Source organism: Dermacentor albipictus, unplaced genomic scaffold (assembly GCF_038994185.2).
Source record: "Dermacentor albipictus isolate Rhodes 1998 colony unplaced genomic scaffold, USDA_Dalb.pri_finalv2 scaffold_14, whole genome shotgun sequence".
NCBI classification, from domain to species: domain Eukaryota; kingdom Metazoa; phylum Arthropoda; class Arachnida; order Ixodida; family Ixodidae; genus Dermacentor; species Dermacentor albipictus.
The window spans coordinates 7095347-7115994 of record NW_027225568.1 but is presented as its reverse complement, the minus strand read 5'-3'; the positions used below and the strand labels follow the sequence as shown (position 1 = coordinate 7115994).

Below are 20648 nucleotides of genomic sequence, written 5' to 3'. Positions count from 1 at the left end.
AGCGAGAACTTGCGCCGGCAAGGAACGCGGTAGTAATTAAAGCTTGCGAGAGAGAGAGTGACGTGGCGTCGCGGCGATTCCCTCTTCTCTAACGCAGCACCTGCACGCTATCGCGACCGCAGGTGTTTCCTTTCCCGCGGTCTGCTCTGTCGAGGCTCGCTCGGGATGTGGCGTCGCAGCTAACGGGAATTTAGACGGCCTTTCACTGCTCCAGACAACAGACACGGACTTATTCGCTTAATGTGCCATTTGGTGCTCTCGCATTAAAGAAACCCTGTCCACTCTTGCAGTCACTGAAGGAGTAGCCAAGGCTATTGTGAGCGACTGCACGACCAACGAGCCGAAAGAAGTCACCCAGGTCCAGCTGGTGTTTATGTAAGTCATAGCAGAATTTTATGTTGTGATGTCGAATAGGTGCATCAAAGTGTCATAGTTCAAAACTTATGCAAGAAATTCCTCTCACGGAGAAACTGCCACACACACGGAAACAAAAATTGCACTGCCTCTTGAAGTGAACAGAAGTGCAATCTTTGCAGTGTGCAGCTTTTTCCCGAGTCTATCTGCCGAATGAGTTCCTAACAGGTTGTCAAGCTTTCACTTATGCGAGTACAACCACTGAAGCCCGCATGCGCCTTCACTGCACACATCGGTCGGCCCTCGCTGATCATGCCATGCCTACAAGTCGCGTTGCGTGTTGGGAAAACGCTGCTTCCTTGTGGATCATAAATGAATATTGGGCAATCCAGATGAACACAGATTACTTAACGTATGGTAGGTGTACTCAATACACAAAAGAAATGTAGGTATAATAACTCGAACGAGCTACTGAATTTCATTTGATTCCGTGAAAAGTGCATTCATCGTTTCCACAGGCGAGGCAGCTGTGTCATTCTTTAGTAAGGACAAGCCGCTGAAGAAGCACGACATTCTGCATTTAATGATGATATAACGAACCGAATGCAGCAGAATAGCGAAACAGGCCTGCCATATTGCTCTAATTGATATGGACGGCATACTCACTCAATTACCCAATGGCCCTCAGTCCCCAGCAGCTGCGGAGCACCTGACCAAGGCGGTGGTCAGACCTGTAACGCAGCACAGGGTGCTGAGAATCTCTGGGTCCGGACAGGCCGCCAATGGGAACTGACCCTTGCAACGTTTAACACTCGAACCCTCTCGAGTGAGGCTGCCTTAGCAGAACTCTTTGAGGAACTATCAGATATATTGTTTGGGATATCATCCGCCTTAGGGAGATTAGAAGAATTGCTGAGGCTTGTACATTGCTGAATAACGGACATCTCCTCTGCTATGGAGGTCTCATAGATAAGAAGCAATACGGGCTGGGATTCCTAATCCTTAAGGACATAGCCGGAAACATTGATGAATTCTGCAGCAATAATGAGAGGGTAGCTGTAGTCGTAATTAACCTAATAGGAGGTATAGATTAAAGGTATCACAAGCCTACGCTACAACATTCAGTCACGATGATGATAAAGTAGATCAGTTTTACGATGACGTTGAATTAGCGATGAAAAAACTGCAAACTCAGTAAACAGTAGTAATGGGCGACTTCAGTTCAAAAGTGAGGGAAAAGCACGCTGGTGAAGAAGCGATAGGCGATCACGGCGTCGATTCTAGGAACGCCTGAGGAGAGATGATAGAATTCGCAGAAAGGAATAAGCTTCGAAAAATGAACACGACTGTTTCAGGAGGCGTAGCGACAGAAAGTGGACCTGGAAAAGCCCTAATGGTTAAACACGAAATGAAATTGATTTCATACATTCTGCTGATGCCAGCATAGTGCAGGATGTAGAAGCTATAGGTAGAGTAAAGAGCAGTGATCATAGGTTAGTGAGCGCTGGTATTCACCTAAGTTTAAAGAGAGAAAGAGTAAAATTGGTCAAGAAGAAATAGATCAACCTAGAGGCAATAAGGGTAAAAGCAGATAAATTCAGGCTGGTACTTACAAAAAAATTAGCTGCCTTAGAACAGAGAAATGATGATGACACATAGCTAATGAATGAAACCCTAACAAGGCTGGCTTCAGATGCAGCAATGGAAGTGGGAGGCGAGGCACCAAGGCAACCAGAAGGCAAGCTCTCCCTAGTAACAAACTACCTAATAAAGAAACGACAAAGAATGAAAGTGTCCAACTCAAGAGATAAGATAGAACTGGCGGAACTGTCAAAACTGATCAAAAAGGCGAAAAGAAGTGATATTCGAAACTCTAACGTGAGAAAGAGTGAAGAAGCCGTAAAAATTGACGCTGCCTGAAATCCGTGAGAAATAAACTTGGCATAGGACAAACCAAGATGTATGCACTGAAAGATAAGCAGTGGAATATCATCAGCAATCTCGATGTTATATAGTAAAAGAAGCGGAAGAATTCCATACTGACATGTACAATACCCAGAGAGGTCAGGATAACTCCATTAGAAGCGGTAATGAACAGGATACAGAAACTCCACCTATAACTAGTGACGAGGTCAGTAAGGCCTTGCAAGACACGAAACGAGGAAGAGCGGCAGGTGAAGATGGAATAACAGTCGATTTAATCAAAGATGGAGGAGACATAATGCTTGGAAAACTGGCGGCTCTTTATACGAAGTGTCTATCGACTGAAAGGGTCCCAGAAAACTGGAAGAATGCAAATATTCTTATCCACAAAAAGGGAGACGTTGAAGAATTGAAAAATAATAGGACCGTTAGCTTACTCCCAGTATTACATAAAATATTTACTAAAATAATCTCGAATAGAATCAGGGCAACACTGAACCTTAATCAACCAAGGGAACAAGCTGGCTTCAGGAAGGGATACTCTACAATGGATCACACCCATGTCATTATTCAGGTTATCGAGGAATCCGTAGAGTACAATAAGCATCTCTATATGGATTTTAGATATTATGAAAAGGCGTTTGATTCAGTAGAGACACCAGCAGTCATAGAGGCGGCAGAACGCTTACGTAAATACCTTGGCAAATATCAACAGAGGTTCTACAGCTACCTTAATTCTACGAAGTTAAGCAAGAAGATACCGATAAAGAAAGGGGTTAGACAATGAGACACAACCTCTCCAATGTTGTTCACTGCGTGCTTGGAAGAAATATTGGAGCTATTAAACTTTGAAGGCTTAGGAGTAAGGATCGACGGTGAATACCTCAGAAACGTTCGATTTAACGATGACATTCTTCTATTCAGCAACAATCCAGACGAGTTACTACGAATGATTGAGGACCTAAATAGAGAAAGTGTAGGGATCGGGTTGAAGATTAATAGGCAGAAGACAAGGATAATGTTGAATAGCCGGGCAAAGGATTAAGAGTTCAGGATCGCCAGTCAGCCTCTAGAGTCTGTGAAGGAGTACATTTACCTAGGTCAATTAATCACAGGGAACGCTGATCAAAAGAAGGAAATTCATAGAAGAATAAAGACGGGTTGGCTCGCATACGGCAGACATTGTCAGCTCCTGACTGGAAGCTTACCATCATCACTGAAAAAGAAGGTGTACAATCAGTGCATTTTACCAGTGCTGACATGTGGGGCAGAGACTTGGAGACTGACAAAGAAGCTTGAGCACAAGTTAAGGACCGCGCAAAGAGCTACGGAACGAATATGGCTAGGCATAACGTTAAGAGACAAAAAGAGAGCGGTTTGGATCAGGGAGAAAACGGGTATAGACGATAATATAATTGACATCAAGAGAAAGAAATGGAGCTGGGCAGGTCATGCTATGCACCGGTTAGATAACCGTTGGAGCATTAGGTTTACAGAAAGGGTACCAAGAGAAAGGAAATGCAGTCGAGGACGGCAAAAGATAGGTGGAGCGACGAAATTGGGAAATTCGCGGGCGCTAGTTGGAATCGGTTGGCGCACGACAGGGGTCATTGGAGAACGCAGGGAGAAGCCTTCGTCCTGCAGAGGACACAAAACAGGCTGCTGCTGCTGGTGATGATGATGATGATGACGATGACGTTATTTTCATTTGGAGGACGTTTGCAAAGAGTGCGTCATTGTGTGTCAAAACTTCACACACATCCCAACGAACATTTCCAGAACTTCGCGCTGAACAGGAACATTGTCTCAAATTTATTAGGCCAAATTAGCAAATAGACGGACAGTACAAACACAATAGTAGTAAATTTTCGCGTCGAATACTTTCGTGACCGCACCTATTCCCATCGATAGCATGTTAACGATGGTTTCGAATTTTGCGACTCTTCGAGCGCTTTTGGATAGCTAGCGGTACCTATAATGGGTTAAAACGAAACTATTTTTATCGGTTTTGTTTTTATGTTTCTGTTTTCTACCGCGCGGAGATTATTAAAGCGCCATCGCAGTCGGGGTGACGAGCGCTCGTAGTTTTCAAGATGGCGTCGACGTCGCGCGCCGGTGTTCCGCGGAAACGGCGAATTTTGGCGTATTCCGATGCAAATGGGCTCGAACTTCCGGAGCATGGTAGTAGCGCAGACTTGGAAGACGACTTCGATTCGTGAGAATTCAGTACGTACGACGTCAGACCGCCCCGGAACGTCAACAGGCACCCGCCGGGATTTTCGCTTCCTGTACCGCTTCATCGCTGCCGCGCATTGGTCTAATGGCGAATTCGGCAAATGGCACCGGAGCACACCGGGGCGCACCGGTGCGATATGCCGAATTCGCCGTAAGTATATCCGGCGTGTTCTAAAGGCCGCAGTTCTTGTCTGCAGGGCGGCAGCGTCGTTCGGCCGGTACCGCACAAAAGAATTAACGGCCGGCGAGCGCCCAGAGAGTGGCGTTTTCTGCGCGTATAAGACGGTCGGCAGTGGACCTCGGCATCGTGCTCACTCGGGCCAATGTTTTCCCATGTATCGAAAGAAATGTGGTGCGTACGGAGCGCATATATGGAGGATGATTGCATGTGGCGCTCGTGTTAAACATGCAAGATTTCGATTCTTTTGTCTTCCTTTAGCCCAGAGCAGCATGGATGTTTCTATCGATCTTTTTCATTCTTGTTCCAATTTCCTGTTTTCTAAATAACTTCCTAATACTGTTTTAATGTGTAGTTTGAAATTAAGACACGCGGAAAGATAATTGCGTTACTCTACAATTTGATACAATACATTTTAGCATCAAGCATTTTTTGAGGCAGGAAAAAACAATTATTTCCTTGACCACCCAAAAACTAATGATATTCCCGCGGTCACGAAAGTGCTAACTAAAGCAAAAAAAAATTTCGCATAACGAGCTTTGAGCCAATGTCCTTGTCACGTCGGACAAATGGGATACCGATGTAGAGCAAACTTGTCCTTTACACGCGTTCAATTAGCACATCTACAATGTGAGCTCATTGGACTTTCCAGATTCAGTGATAACAACATCTTCTATACTGCCTAACGCAGGTGTGTTAGCCCGCTGGAACCCATCGAAGCATCCGAGTTTCCTGTATGCTATAATTATTCCGTGAAAGAGTGTACGGCTTACTCTCAGAGCTCGAAAGGTATATTCCTCACGCCACTCACCAGCTCCCACAGGCCTATACAGTGAGTGGCCTTACGTGCAGCGCTTGACGAATTCATTCATATTGCAGCTGCTTTCTGGGAGTTGTGATATTCTTCACAGTGGTGAGCACCATCATCGACGTCTGTTGCTCCCGGAGAGGAGAGAAGCCGGCACCACGAAGTGAGGTTTGCATGATGTGTTTAAATGACCACCGTATTGCAGCACGGATAACATTATTGCACGATTTGTTTCAATTTATTGCTTGCATCGTGACATAAATTTGCGGCTTGACACTGCAGATGACTGCTCTTCCAGCGTCTAACAACAAAAGAATAATAATAATAATAAAATATAAACATCAGGCATGCAAAAACCTTGAATTATATGTTCATATCCAGTGTACAATAAAGAAAATCATATATAAATTAAATACATGTTTGAAATATCGTAAAGGGCCGCGGCACTCGTTAAGGAAAGCATAGAGTGTTGGATCGGCTGCTGGCATTTGTTTCATCAAGACTGATTCCGAGGAAGAGAAAGGAATTAGGAGATGTGCGCTGAAAAATGTTTCTGGAAGTTCGCCACTTGACCATGCACTTCGCGCTATATGAGATGACACTACAAGAAAAAGATAAAGCTTAGTACGGAGACACGTTCTGCATAAAAAAAGAATTAAATTTCACTGCTCCAAAGTCCATCTACAAGTGTGCTTCTGACTCATACATTTCTCACGAGTTCCTGCTCTTTAAAAAAATATAGTTGTTCAAGTTCAATCATTAATCGTTATTCATTAATCATTAATCCGCATGCTCATACATGCATGCGGACACACACACACAGACGAAGTAAACTGATGCGCAGATGAGGTGCAGTTACATTAACGCCATAGTTATCCGGGCCCTGCAAGCTTCGGTTAAGCCTCACCGCACTTATGGTCTACCGCAGCACACAGACACACCCTAGCTTCAAATAAAATGCCTAGTTACCATGTGTAATGAAGACAAAGATTTTCTTTCGTATACGTGCTGTTTGCTACTGGCCTTCGCTTACATTGTGTCCGACATATCCACTGTGGTGGCATAGTGGCTTTGGCGTTGCTCTGCTATGTCCGGGGTCGTGGTATCAAATCCGGGCCGCGGCGGCTGCATATCGATGTGGACGAAATGCAAAGACCACCGTGTGCCGTGCATTGGGTGCACGTTGTAGAACCCCAGGTGGTCAAAATTATTTCAGGGTTTCCTAGTACGGTGTCCCTAATATTCTTATCGTGGTGTTGGCAGGTAAAACACCAAAATTTAATTTGATGTTAGGGTCCGATATCACTATTTGCTGGCACCTGCTGTCCCAAAGAGTTTCAGCGTAAGAATGTTTCTTTTCGTGTGTGTGATTACGGGTCAAGTTATTTTCATACAGAGAATTTGTGCCTTTCTACTGCCGGGAAGTCAAAGAGCTCAGTCAGAAGAGTGATGACACCGAGCAGCACACACAAATCGCAAAAAATTGAGACTGAAATTTCTTTCACGTTGTTTACATCCACAGCAGGAACTATTACTCAGAAACTGCATTTCTTGTTGTTTATCCACACCAGCCACGCTGCGCATCTTGCTGACGGCGTTTTCGATGCCCAGAAACACGCGTGTCCTGCTTGCTTTGAATCGGGACCGCAAGTCGGACTCGTACAAGTACCGCTTCGTGCATGGCCTACGTTTCTTCAGTATCCTGTGGATCGTGCTGGGACATTCCTCTATGGCTCTCGACCCAGTAATTTGTGAGTTCGCATCTTGGATGATTTGATGAAGAGCTTATTTCTATATTGAGGCTATTCGTTGAACTTTCTGTGATAAGCTGGGGCCTAATTAACAAACCTTTTCGGTTGTAGGTGTTCAGCATCAAGATTGGTTAGAATTGCTAATACGAGCAATTAAAGGGTTAGAAATGTTTGGGAATGCGGCCCTGAAAGCACCGAGTAACGAGCGTGCCAGCCATTCTTATCCAGGCTGGTATGAATGCATACCACATTGTCACGTGGTCGTGACGTCAAAGAACACAGTAGAAATACTGTGAAAGGCAAAAACTAGCTTTTATTGGGCGAACCTCTGCCCACAAAAGAGGCTACACTTATAGCTCAAAAATAGCGGCGAACACGGTCGGCGATCGTCGAAAATCTGATCAGCGGGTCCAGCGCGTCCGCTTTTGTACAGTAGTCATCGAATGTTCTAGACTAATCGTAGGTACCCGCGTGCCTTCCACAAAGTTCTATACTATTCGCGTCACGCGATGAAATCAGATAACACCAGGTTAGGCGACAACAGACAGCGGATAGAATCATCGATAACTTTCCCGGAACTTCGGATACACACAGGCGCGTCCCGCGCTGTGCGATAAGATTTGTTAGGCGGCGAAACGTGGTCGCCCGATAAATATAAGTACACGTGTCAATATATTCTGCGATACGGGTTGATACTTTTTATTTAGAAAAAGTGTGTAAGAGAGTCTCGAGTCTGCTTTGATTCAAGGATGTGGTTTGGGCACAACCGACACTTTACATCAACCCGCGGCCTCTATATGGTGGAAACAATGGAGCAAACTTTTCTGTTGTGCTGCGAGGCAGATGGCTTTCACCTTACCACATTTAGGTCCACACCATGAGGTGAAAAAATAAACGAACGAAAACACGTTGCTAATTTTCTCTATACTGAATGAAAAGTCAGGAATGTACGTAGTGACGGAAACCATGCTGGCAAAGCCAAGGATTGTCGATACCGATCGAAGCGTCGTTTGGAAAAAATTCAGATGCCTGTCTACGTCGACATGCTCACACACTGCAGTAAAATGCTGGTTCTTTTTCCAGTGAATTGCCCATTATGTTTGCAGCTTCGATTCACGGAATCGTTCTTTATGGCACTTCTACATTCAGTGGTCCTCCAAGAGTTGAGGTCGGCCTAGATTAAAGTAGGTGTTGGTGGTGAAAACTTATTTATTTGCAGTGAAATTGCCGCGGAGAGACTCTGAGTGGTCGGACGTACTTGGCTTGCGATAGGCGGGACCCTCAGGGTTCACCGAATGCGGTCTGTTCTTTCGGCAATTGATGACAGGGACATGTGCTTGCATTGTGGAATACTGTCTCCCAACATCCATTTCATCTGTTCTTATCGTCATGATTTTTCATAGTTATTCTAGATATTGGCATTGTCACTGCGTCGGCTGTGAGGCTAGCACGCTAATTTACGACCCGCACCTCGCTTCATCTTGTTCGAACTGAAAGTGAAGCTACAGCAAGTTACACACGTGCCGGACCAGCTTAGTACCTAGAGAGCGCCAGAACGCATGTTGCAGAGGGTACGTTAATTTTAAGCTGAGGTTATTTTTTTTTTCTCACAAGATATAGCTTTGCCACGAGAAGGTTTAAAGGGACCCTTAAACAATTTTGACGATATTGCACAAACCTACTGAGTCGTTAGAGTAGGTCCTTCTGATCATTAACTGACGCATCTAAGTGGTCCGCGTAAATCGTCTAATTTATTATAAGGTTTTAAAAATGTACATCGCTGCCGATCGCAGCACACAGCTCGGCTGAATTTTCAGCTTTCCTAACCATTTGACGTAGATTGGCCGAATGATGCTTGTAGGACGAGCAATCCGATTGGCTGCCCAGGGCACGCCATTCATTATTTTTCCACCTTTATGGTGAACAAATGTTGTTCGCAATAGTTCCAATGTTAATTTGCTTCTATAAAAAGAAAGTAACAGAAGGGGAATACACGGGAAGAATTTCTCACTACACTTAAGCACTTCCGACACTCAGCAAGTGTCGTCTGCTTGTATTACATCCTGCTCCATGTTGACGAGAGCTCGGCGGTCAGGGTCGGTCTCAGATTTTTCGCGAGCGCCATGATTCACCCTTGTTGCGTTGTGGGCTGCAAACGCAGCGATGCAAACGCAGCGACTATCAATATGTCAAGCTGTGACATCGTGTCCCTATGCAAGGCAGCTGATGAGTGGAGTGGCTGCAGCGCATCGGACTGCCGCTATCCGATCGGCGCCAGGATTTGCGATTTGCGCATTGCACACACAGGTGTATACTTTCGCTCGCACCTTCGTATCGCTCTACGTTACTTTCCTCGCATAGTCGTGCAGTTACCGACAGTTCAGGCTTTCCGTCCATTTCTGTGCAACCAGAATTACCTTCTGGTTAGGTTTTGTTTGCTGCGCGGGATGAAAAATAACTCCTTGTCGGCCTCCATCTGATCTCGGCACCCATCCGCACAGCAACAAGGCATTTCGGTCCTTCGCATCCTAGGTCATACCGATCTATTCAGCGGGCTCACAGCGAACTAAAATAAATAATCTTCACAAACTTCGGCCCTCAACATTCATGTACGCGAGTGAAATACTATCACCGCTGGAAACACGCACGTGCATATTTTCTATCGTACCTTTGTATCGTTGTATGTTACTTGCCTCGCGTAGTCGTGCTGTTACCGACGGTTCAAAGTCCGTCCGTGCAATTCTGAGTAACCATACTTTTCGTCTGGTTAGGTTCTGGTTGCCGCGCGCGATGCAAAATAACTTCTTGCCATCGTTCGTCCGGTTTCGGCACCCAATCGTACAGCAACAAGGCATTTCGGCCTTCCCGGAACGAAATTATCGCAGCGATGTGCATAGCACAACAGGCGAAACGCGTGCACTTCGCCCGGCGCGCAGAAACTTTCCTGGCGGCAAAGGGGTGGAGCAAGGTCACATGTCACCGATCAGCCTATCGCAGGCGTTGTCGGCTGGATCAAAGCCTGACGGTGCTTTTAAATGATTGAGGGAGTTTAATCGCGCCTCCCCCTCACACGGCGCAGATACGCCACCGCCCGCCCGGTCGGCCGTGAGCAAGGGAGGTCCGGAGGGAACGTCTTCGGAGGCCCCTTCCCACGCGCCTTTCAAGACGCGAGACAATGGAGCACCGGCGGCCGCGCTTCGGGGGTCAGCTCAGGGAATATGATGCGCCTATCCTGACGTAAGCCCCGAGCTCTGCGAAGACCGTCTGACGTCTGTGGGGGCGGTGAACCTGTGCGGAAGTGTGTGTGTGTCCCTCCCGCAGAGAGGCGGCTTGTTTACGATGCCTGGTCGAACGCTTCCCTCACCTTGGGATCGAGGGAGGACCGAGTGTTTATAAACCGCCGTTCTGCGGCTGCTGAGTGTACTTTCTCTCTCAGTCATGCTAGACTGATGCACTGCAACGTCCTTATGCAGATACTGTAAACAAACCCATATATTCCTCGTTCTCGATGAGAAGCAGTCCTTCCCTTCAACAACGTCCTCAGCGTGGATATGTTGGACGACGGCATGGGCTAGCTACCATAAAATTCATGCCCGACTCCAATCTTGACATCTGGTTACGAACGGTGGGATTGGCATCCCGATCCTCACAGCGTGCAGACAAGTAGACCGCGCTTGTTTGCACAAGCTGGGAAGCGTCGCACATGTGCCACTGTGATTATCTTGAGATGCGTAGTACGTGATATTGCGCTGTTCATGTGTTATGTATTAGATGACGCGGCGTTTGTCAGGGCGTTGAAAGCACGAACATTTTTTGTACCCGGGTGCAGAAACGGGTATAGAACGTGTAAAGCCAGGGCCTCAATTTTTAGACCGGCTAAAAACTCAGCTCGTCATGAATTGTGGTAGCGAAATATCAAACGTGCTAACGAGGAGTTGACAACGGAGTGTGTCCTTTGTGAATGGCACTTCGAATTGAAGTACATCGAAAGGACCTTTCAGCATGTGATCAATGGAGATATAGTCATCAGAGAAGCAGATAAATGCAATGCAGACAGCGCGTTCACGCAAAAATTTGACCGGGTAGGCCCATCGTAGACTGTATATGAGTTAGCCACTCTCATTAAAGCGTTGATGGAATGCATTGACATTGTTCTGTTTTCAACAGAGAAGCTTTATATGCTTTCAGTGTGCATGATTTTCTGCAGTTCTTGAACAGTAGAACGCTCTGCCAAATGGGATGTGAGCTCCATAGCAAAGAGCTCTCTGCATAACTGATCCAATTTGTGGTGTTAACTAGGCTGCACTTTTTCACATTGAACATGGACAAGGCTCTTCAAAGGGAGTGCCAGAAACACTTGAAATGAAGGAGAGTGAAGTAGAGCCTACTGCAAAGCTCGGTCTGATGTGTGCATGTTGAGTGCTGTACTACGTAATAAAGTGTTTCGGCTTGTCTACCTGTACAACAGAAGCAGTTATGGAAAATATTTAGTGCAGGTTGAGGTTCGTCAAAACACTCACATATGTTCCTAATTCTTTTTTACAAAGCTAAAGCTTTTTAAAGGGCATGTTGCTGGCGCATGCAGACGCGAATAGTGAACTGAACGACATGGTGATGCTATTCCCCGGTTTCTTGCGCACAGCCGCAGCGTTGTCTTTGTCTGGTTGCATGTACGATTTTCCCCGCGCCGACTGGCTACACTTGCGCCATGTGAGGGAAGGACAACAGTTGAAAGACGGCGTTTCAGGTTGTTCGCGTTTACTGTCCACGTTCACTTGCGCCAACACGATACAAGCTTATTAGTGAAAACCAACTCGACCAGAGTGGGCTTCAAGTGCGATATTCTTCCTTTTAAATCGCGTGGCTAAGCATCTGCTGTGCATTCCGGTGTTGCAAATAGCGCATCTTTCAATTGTCTGCTCTCCAAAGAAGTGTCACCCTTCTTAATAATGCATCTATGAGCCGCAAACACTTCGTGATGTTTACATCATGCTTTACATTAAAAATTCAAACGCGTCCCAAAGTGAATACGACGCACGTGGCAGCTGCTGTGCGCTACCCCTTTCAAAAGCTGCGAAAGCTGCACAGCAGATGCAAGTAGCACCATCTTCAACTTTCACCGCGCCTTTGTGCAGCCAACCGACTCCCACCCGTCACACTGCCCCGTTCTAGCCACCATAGCTTTGTGCGCTCGCTCTATACAAGCGGATGTAGACGACACGACGTGCCATGATGACGCTGAGCCAGTGTAGGCGGGGCTTAGCTCTGATCACTCAGTGAACAAGTTGAGGAGAAAATGCATGCCTATGGAGGACGCTAACTTGTAGTCGTCAGTAGCTCTCTTAGTATGAGGCGCTTAGGACAAATTGTGACGCGAATGATTAACTTTAGCTGTGCCCTACGCGTCTACAAAATATGTGCGAACAGTTTCAGGTCCCCTTTAAGATGGTGCACAGGGATCCTTACATAGGCTAATGATCAATGCAAATTGTATGTGTCTGCACGAGACTGAATATTTTGCGTATACTACAGTGTACTTACTTTGTGTGTGCCGTTGTATGTGGCATACTGAGCTCGGTATAATGAACCATTTGCAGCTAGGTACGCCAACGTACTGCATGTCACCTCAAGCTGGATCTTCTGCATCATGTCGACGTCGTTTTTGAGCGTTGACACGTTCTTCTTTCTAAGGTTGGTGCCCATGCAGATTGTACTAAGCGAAGTATGCTGCCAGCTTCCATGATTTGGAATGTGAAAAAATATATACAAACGCAGGGGGTATGTAGCAAGAGAAGATTGTGCTTTGTTTAGAGAGCCTTAGAATTCCGTAAATGAGTGCTGCTTACATGGCCGACTTGTTGAATCAGCTGAACTTTTGCATGATGTACGTAGCTTCAATTCACACAGAGGTTCATAACCTAGTTGGTTTAGACAATAGAACATCTACCACTCCATTTCATTAACCTATATTTCGTGTAAGTGTATGTAGCGTAACATTCCACATTTTGTCATTAATTCCCTTGAAACCAGTAACTTTTTTATTGTCAGCACGGTTTCCATAAGGGACTCTCTACTGACACACAGCTTGTAACACTAATTCATGATATCACACTTGCTGTAGATGCCTCAAGTCAGCTTGACCTTATTTTACTTCATTTTAGAAAAGTGTTTGACTGTGCCTTCCACAATAAGCTAACAACCAAAGTATGATACATTGGGATTTCAACATCGGACACACACTGGGTTAAATCTTACTTGTAGAACCATACCCAGCTTATGGAAGTTCCAAATCACAATCTCGGCCTGTAACATCTGGCTTTCCTCAGGGTAGTGCCCATAGTCCCATTCTTTCCTTAATACATATAAACCGTTGTTATACAGCTAATGCACGTCTTCTAGATGTTGATACTAATTTCTTTGCCAAAAATTGTATTCTTTACACAAAAAACAATAACTTGTCACACCGATCAAATCACTGTGAATACATGTTAACTTGCATCGTCGAGCAGTGCACGAAGTGGTCCATGACATTAAATTCCAATAAATCTGCGCTCTTACGGGTCAGGTACTAAATCATGTATTTCGTGTATTCTTACAATGTAAGTGACGGGTCAATTAAGGAAGTATATGATTCTAATTTACAATAGGCAGCGAGACACTGGAAGTAGTAAGGGAATACATCTACTTAGGGCAGGTAGTGATGGCAAATCCGGATCATGAGACAGAAATAATCAGAAGAATAAGAATGGGCTGGGGTGCGTTTGGCAGGCATTCTCAGATCATGAACAGCAGGTTGCCATTATCCCCCAAGAGGAAAGTGTATAATAGCTGCGTCTTACCAGTACTCACCTACGGGGCAGAAACCTGGAGGCTTACGAAAAGGGTTCTACTGAAATTGAGGACAACGCAACGAGCTATGGAAAGAAGAATGATAGGTTTAACGTTAAGGGATAAGAAAAGAGCAGATTGGCTGAGGGAACAAACGCGAGTTAATGACATCTTAGTTGAAATCAAGAAAAAGAAATGGGCATGGGCAGGGCATGTAATGAGGAGGGAGGATAACCGATGGTCATTAAGGGTTACGGACTGGATCCCAAGGGAAGGGAAGCGTAGCAGGGGGTGGCAGAAAGTTAGGTGGGCGGATGAGATTAAGAAGTTTGCAGGGATGGCATGGCCACAATTAGTACATGACCGGGGTTGTTGGAGAAGAATGGGAGAGGCCTTTGCCCTGCAGTGGGCGTAACCAGGCTGATGATGATGATTCTAAGTCCTTGGTATTAAACATGCCGAAAACATTTGCATATCAGCGATGCGCAAACTTGCTTGTTTGACATGGAAACTAAAAGTACCACTTTCCGAGTCTAAGCTCTTGGCAAATAAACCATTCAGTCTCTCGAAGTTGAAGTATGCTTGTATTACGCGGGATGCTTTATTGGCGCGAAGAATGTATGCAAGTTGGAAATGATTCAAAGGAATGCAGTCCGTTCTATCTTATAAGCCCACGGATTCACCAACAAGTCTTATGGGCGTGAAAATAACATTCTTACGCTTCAGGATAAACGAAGAATCGCAAGACTGACGCTTTTGTACGCACCGTACAGAATTATCTGAAATTAATGTGCATGCCTACATATAAGCATTCTACTCCTTTTCTTCCCGGCATAAGCATGCACAGAACTAGCTCACGTGCTCTACGTGCACAATATTGTTCAAAAATTGCATTTGTTTCTGAATATAATGCCCTGTACATCTGACAATCTATTCATGAGTGATTCCACAAACAGTTTTCAATGTCGAGTGATGTTTTTATTTCCAGCTCTGTGAGTTGCTCTTGGTAATCATAGTATTAGTGTTGTAAAATTGTGCATTGAACCTGTTTGATGTATTTCCATTTACATGTTTTCATGTTCTTACCATTCGGCCTATAAAACGCCCTTGGTATTAAACATGCCGAAAACATTTGCGTATAAGCGATGCGCAAACGTGCTTGTTTGACATGGAAACTAAACGCACCACTTTCCGAGTCTAAGGTCTTGGCATATAAACCATTCAGTTGTCCACAACAAAACAAAATCAGGCTGCGATACTGTGTTAGTTACAGATGCATCTAGGTTATTCCACTCGCGAACAACACGGGGGAAAAAGAAAGACCGAAAAGTATCGTTATTACAAAGGAACTAGTTTAGTGTATATGCATGATTATGACGAAGTACGCGTGATTTACAAAAGGCATACGACACACTCGTTAAATGGGTGTGCCGTATGTCACAGGCTTCTCGTACCACACCTTGAATATATTGCAAAATAGTTTCTGCATGTGTGAAGCTTATATTTTTTGGGCGAAGCGTAAAATTTCTGTGATCTGTGGTTTTCACGTATTTTCAAGCCGACTTGCTATGTCTTTCGATAGCCTGCAACGTCCCGCTAAATAAATATTGGCAGTTCAACCGAAGCGCAAACCACTGACTGCCATAGCAAGGGATAGCGTTTGCGCATGAACTTATCGGGCGGTGTTGTAAGCACAAGAGGGTCCGACTAAGGTGAACGCGACATACGCGGGTGTGCTAAAGGTTCTGACACCATTAAGCACCCTGAACGCACCGTGTATGACCTGTAACGACAACGCACAGGCGTCACTACGCTGACTGTAAAGAACCACGCCAATAAAATTACATCACTCTCAGGTTTGAACACCGGTATTGTTTTGAACTTTTCATATTTAAAACCTGAGAAAATTTCAGATAGAAGCAAGGCGCTGTGAATGTAGTGTTTCATTACACACGTTAGTGGGGCTGCCATTCCCAAAATTCTGAGAAATAATTCTGGCGACAACGTAAGGCGCAGTTTGAACAAATTTGGTGGCTTAATTGTATAGAGTTTAGCTTGCATGTATGGCACGCGCACACATATACCAAGCATATAGCTAAATATATGGGGAGCCCCATGGCGACGGAGTGGAAATTTGCCTGGAGTGTCCATGTAATTGCTATCTGAATAATAATATTTTGAGAAAAAAATTTGTAACACTGGCGCTGGCATAGTTAACCTGAACAGAAACAGTGTGCTTATGGTGCTTTCGTTCCGAAGATATGATCTTCTGAAAACAAAACACTGGTAGTATTTGAAAGCGGACAAGCCAACACTGTGCATGTGTCGCGCTCTACGCCAGTAAAGTTCTCAATGAAACTGAGGAAGCCTGAAAAGCACTTCTTGTTGGGCGAGTTGGAAGCTGTTCATTATAATATATGAAGACGCCAAATAAGCAGACACACACAAGAGAACGGGACCGGGGAAGCCTGACTAGGGAAAAGCGGCGAAGGACGTTAATGTTACTGAGCCAGGCTTAGAAACTGAATAGTCGGTACGCTACATTCTGAAGAGAGTGAAAGCTAGAAGGGAATGCTGTGACGACTAGGGCAGACACGCACAAGTAGTCCCCAACTTCCAACTAAATTTCATCAAGCAAAACAATGCGATTTATATTTATTTATTTATTTATTTACATTACTCCCAGTCTCATATCGAGACCATAGCGGGTGGGCATATGATTATACATACAATTCATGTTTTATAGGCCGAATGGTAAGAACATGAAACATGTAAATGGAAATACATCAAACAGGTTCAATCGACAATTTTACAACAGTAATAATATGATTAACAAGAGCAACTCACAGAAATAGCACACTTCAGGTTACATGTACGTAAGGACCATTAAAATGATATAAAGCAAAGAATTAAACAAAGGGGGTAACTGTTTAGCTATAGTTCAGAAAATGGGAGTTCTGACGATTATCTATGCATAAGAACTATTCTTTCCTAACTACTTATTTCATCTTTTTATAACTTGACAAAATTAGACTGCGAGACTGTGTTAGTTACAGATTCAGCTAGGTTATTCCACTCACGAACAACGCGGGGGAAAAAGGAAGACTGAAAAGTATCGTTATTACAAAGGAACTCGTCTGGTGTATATGCATGATTATGACGAAGTACGCGGGATTTAGAAAAGGCAACGCATGCAGAGGCATTTATTTTTAGTCGGCTGTGTAATATTTGATGCAGAAATTTTAGGCAAAATTTTAGTGTACGGGAACCATACGACATTAGCCTACTCAAGGACAGGTCTCACATATGTAATCTAAGTTAAAAGTTTTACGTTAGTTGGCGCCAACCGCAGGCACCCTTTGAGAAAGAAGAGTTTTCGTAATGCACAAGAAGTAATGTTGTTATTAGGCGCTGTCCAGTACATATTACTGCACGCTCGTAATAGTTCAGAAATAAGCTACAAAAAGTTAGCCTTCGAAGGTGTGCACATTTGACGCGTCGTTCAATAGCACTTGCTTTGATGGCTACTTTTTATCCTTTGTTACAACATCTTGCATATAACCATGTTGTTTCGCTTGAAATACAGTTTAGGTCGGGCCTGTCCGGCTTGCTATCGTATCGTTTTCAGGCTTCACCTCTAGACATCAGTGTATAATGCAAGCAAACATACCCATACAGGTCTATTGCGCGTCAATGCAGTGACCTGTGTGGTGAGTTCTTAGTCTCTAAATCGGTTACGCATTCGCCCTGACCGAACGCTAACAATGTGTATTTCCCTGTTATTTTGTCCGCTTTATGGTTTTATGGTAGTCACTTTACTAGCTGCTGGAGGCATAATCGTGAGGCAAAGATTGGATCAAGCCGTGAAACAGTCAAGGCTGCTAATCAAGAAAACGTATATTCTTCTTTCAATTTGCTGCTAGAATTTCCTAATAGCCAGTTCTAAATAAACTGTTTCAGTTCCTCTCTCCTCCACGTGAACCTGTCTGATTATCTCTTTTTTTCTGTCTTTCAGTGGATTTCTGCTGGCTTACAACATCCTGAAAATGAAGAAAAACCCTGTTCTTGTCGGCACCATAGCTGTATTGCGCAGAATTATCTGGTAGGTGCATTCTAAGCAGTGCATCAGCCACGTATACACTACACCATATACACTGCGAAAACATTCCAGGCTATGTTTTGTAAAGGAGTTATTTTTGAAGGACGTGATTATAGAGGCTTGAGTCATTATCACACTTAACAACAAAGTGCTTATTTTTCTCAGTAAGCGTCATCGTGGCAGTGGGGTCTTCTGGCAAATTACTTCGTGTGGTCTTGAAAAAAAAGTTCACAGTAATGTCGATAACAGCGTGCTATTTGATTTTGCAAATTATTCATTACGCTGGTTCTATTTTTGCGTGGTCGTAACTTCGTATGACACCCGGTTCTATTAAATACATGCTAATGCCTACATGGGCCCTCACAGCTGAATGAAAAGTCCTTGCCTTTTTAGTAAGGGTTTTTGAATATTCAAAATTTTGAATTAGAATCGAATTGCTCTTGCTAATCGATTCATATTCGATTGAGAGTTCGCTGCTCGAAATAGTCGAATATTCGTTTCTATTCTTGTTAAAGTGAAAATAAAACTTGTTTTGAGTCTCAGAGAAGAGAGTGATGGTGCAAGTGACGACTGTTCTGAGTGATTCCGCTGCAGAAGAGTGGTGGTTGTTGCACACAAACCCTAGGTAACGACCGAACACACGGCGCAGATACCTCTCGCTCAATAATTTCCGGTCGTTGTGCCTCGTTTTAAGGCAACATACAAATTTTATGTCTCTATTTAGACAAATCAATTTATTATTTAGCCAGCCTAACCAGATTTGGATTCCTTCAAAACAATATGCACCGCTGTAATGAACAGTGCCCTCGCAATGAATCTGGTGACGTGGCTCTTCCCTTGTTTCGTTACTCTCTTTGTCGTGGAGCGTATAGCTGAAAACAGTTGTCTCTAATTTACAGACTTCTTGTTTAACCAGGCGTCTAGTTGCGACTGGTGTTATACTTGCACGCATAAAATAACCTAAATATGTCTAATTTCATTTAAAGTATGGACTCCAGACAAACCTTGTATTTTACTTTCATGAGAAATAAGATATCTGATATTTGATTTAATATTTGATGGTGATTTTTTCACAAATATGCGTATTTAATTCGGCTCTGGAGTTTCGGTATTCAAAATACATTACTTTCTATGAGCGCCTATAGCAAGGGCAGATAGCCTAGACTACATCCATTATAAGGTAGAAAGTACGCACAAGAATACTACTCTTGCGTTCTTGGGTAATGAGTTGGACTAGCCCGCATGCCTGTAGGCGTCTGATCAGGAAAAAGGGCTGCTGTGATTCCTTGGCAATGCAGGTGAACAATAGTCTTTCTCTCGCAATGGCTTGCTCAACAGACGCCCACTCACACACCATTAAATTTGCCGAGTATGGTAGTGGATTGCCGCATTTTCTGTCCCTGTCCTAAGCATCACCTGTCATGCAGGGTTACCGTTCCCATGTTTTTTGTCCTGATGTGCTTCTGCCTGCTGCCACTGGCAGCCACTGGTCCGAACACCGTCTTGCTGTTCAGCAAGTTCCACAGCGAGCTGGAACGACACTGGTGGAGGCTGATCCTTCACATCCGGAACTTTGCCAACGCTAACGAATTGGTTAGTGGGCACTATTTCATCATTCACACGACATTGTGCACCAAACGTTTTTTTTGTTGTTGTTGTTTCTTAAAACCTCGCGCGGAATGAGTTCTAAGACAGCTGCTAAGTCTGGTTATTGGATAATTTAGGACCATTTTATCTTTTCTAGACTGCACTGGCAATAGTTATGAGTAGGCGAACTTGGAAAGGTTTTGTTTCGTAAGTGCGTTTTGCCATTGGCCAACCAACTTCGCTAACGATATATCTATCAAGGAGCTTGGTGGCCATCTGCCCTTACGAACAGTGCGGGGGTAAAAGCTATCGTGCGAATAAGGGTACACATTTTAGCTAGCTGGTATATGCTTGCTTCAAAAATGAGTCCTTGACTCGATGCTGTGTCATTGTTTTATTGAGTTTCTTCTGTGTTTTTGTTAGATTGCTCGTTTATTCTTTTCTTCGAAATGCCTCATCTACGAACTTCATATATATACGGGGCCCGCATTTGGTTGGCTTTTAGTTCTTAAATACGGTTCAGTATTGGCCAGGCGCCTTTACTCCGACGTTGCAATTGGCTGGCGTTTGCTCACACGAATAGTTCTTGCATAAGAACCTTTCTGTTAATACAGACACTGGATTTCGTCACGAAGGACTACAACAGTCAGATAGAGTCACGAAAACCACGTAGCGCTTGCAGTCTTTCTAGTCTGGTACTCTAATAACATACTTGCCAACTCTCCCGAATTTTTCGTAAACTTTACGAATTTGTATATTACTTACGGTTTTACGAATGTTGCATGAAGTTTTACAAAAAAATGCTCCTATCGAAAAAGTTTCGCTCGTCGGTCTCCGAACCTCCCGCTCAAAGTTTTCCGATGGTGAAAGGGAGGAAAAGGGGCG

The 20648-nt window shown here is 44.3% G+C and overlaps 1 protein-coding gene across 5 annotated transcripts in view; it reads left to right on the top strand.

Annotated features, from left to right (window-relative positions):
* Positions 1-20648, top strand: part of LOC139051750 (nose resistant to fluoxetine protein 6-like) — a 77670-nt gene that overhangs the window by 15617 nt on the left and 41405 nt on the right. For all 5 annotated transcript variants that reach the window (XR_011509526.1, XR_011509527.1, XR_011509524.1 and 2 more), the window contains exons 4-9: positions 291-375; positions 5570-5661; positions 7070-7249; positions 12847-12940; positions 18093-18179; positions 19604-19769. Coding sequence is in view for 1 of the 5 variants with exons in the window: in XM_070528747.1 (XP_070384848.1) it covers positions 291-375; positions 5570-5661; positions 7070-7249; positions 12847-12940; positions 18093-18179; positions 19604-19769 (704 nt within the window). In the remaining 4 variants the exon portion in view is untranslated. The remainder of the gene's footprint in view (positions 1-290; positions 376-5569; positions 5662-7069; positions 7250-12846; positions 12941-18092; positions 18180-19603; positions 19770-20648) is intronic.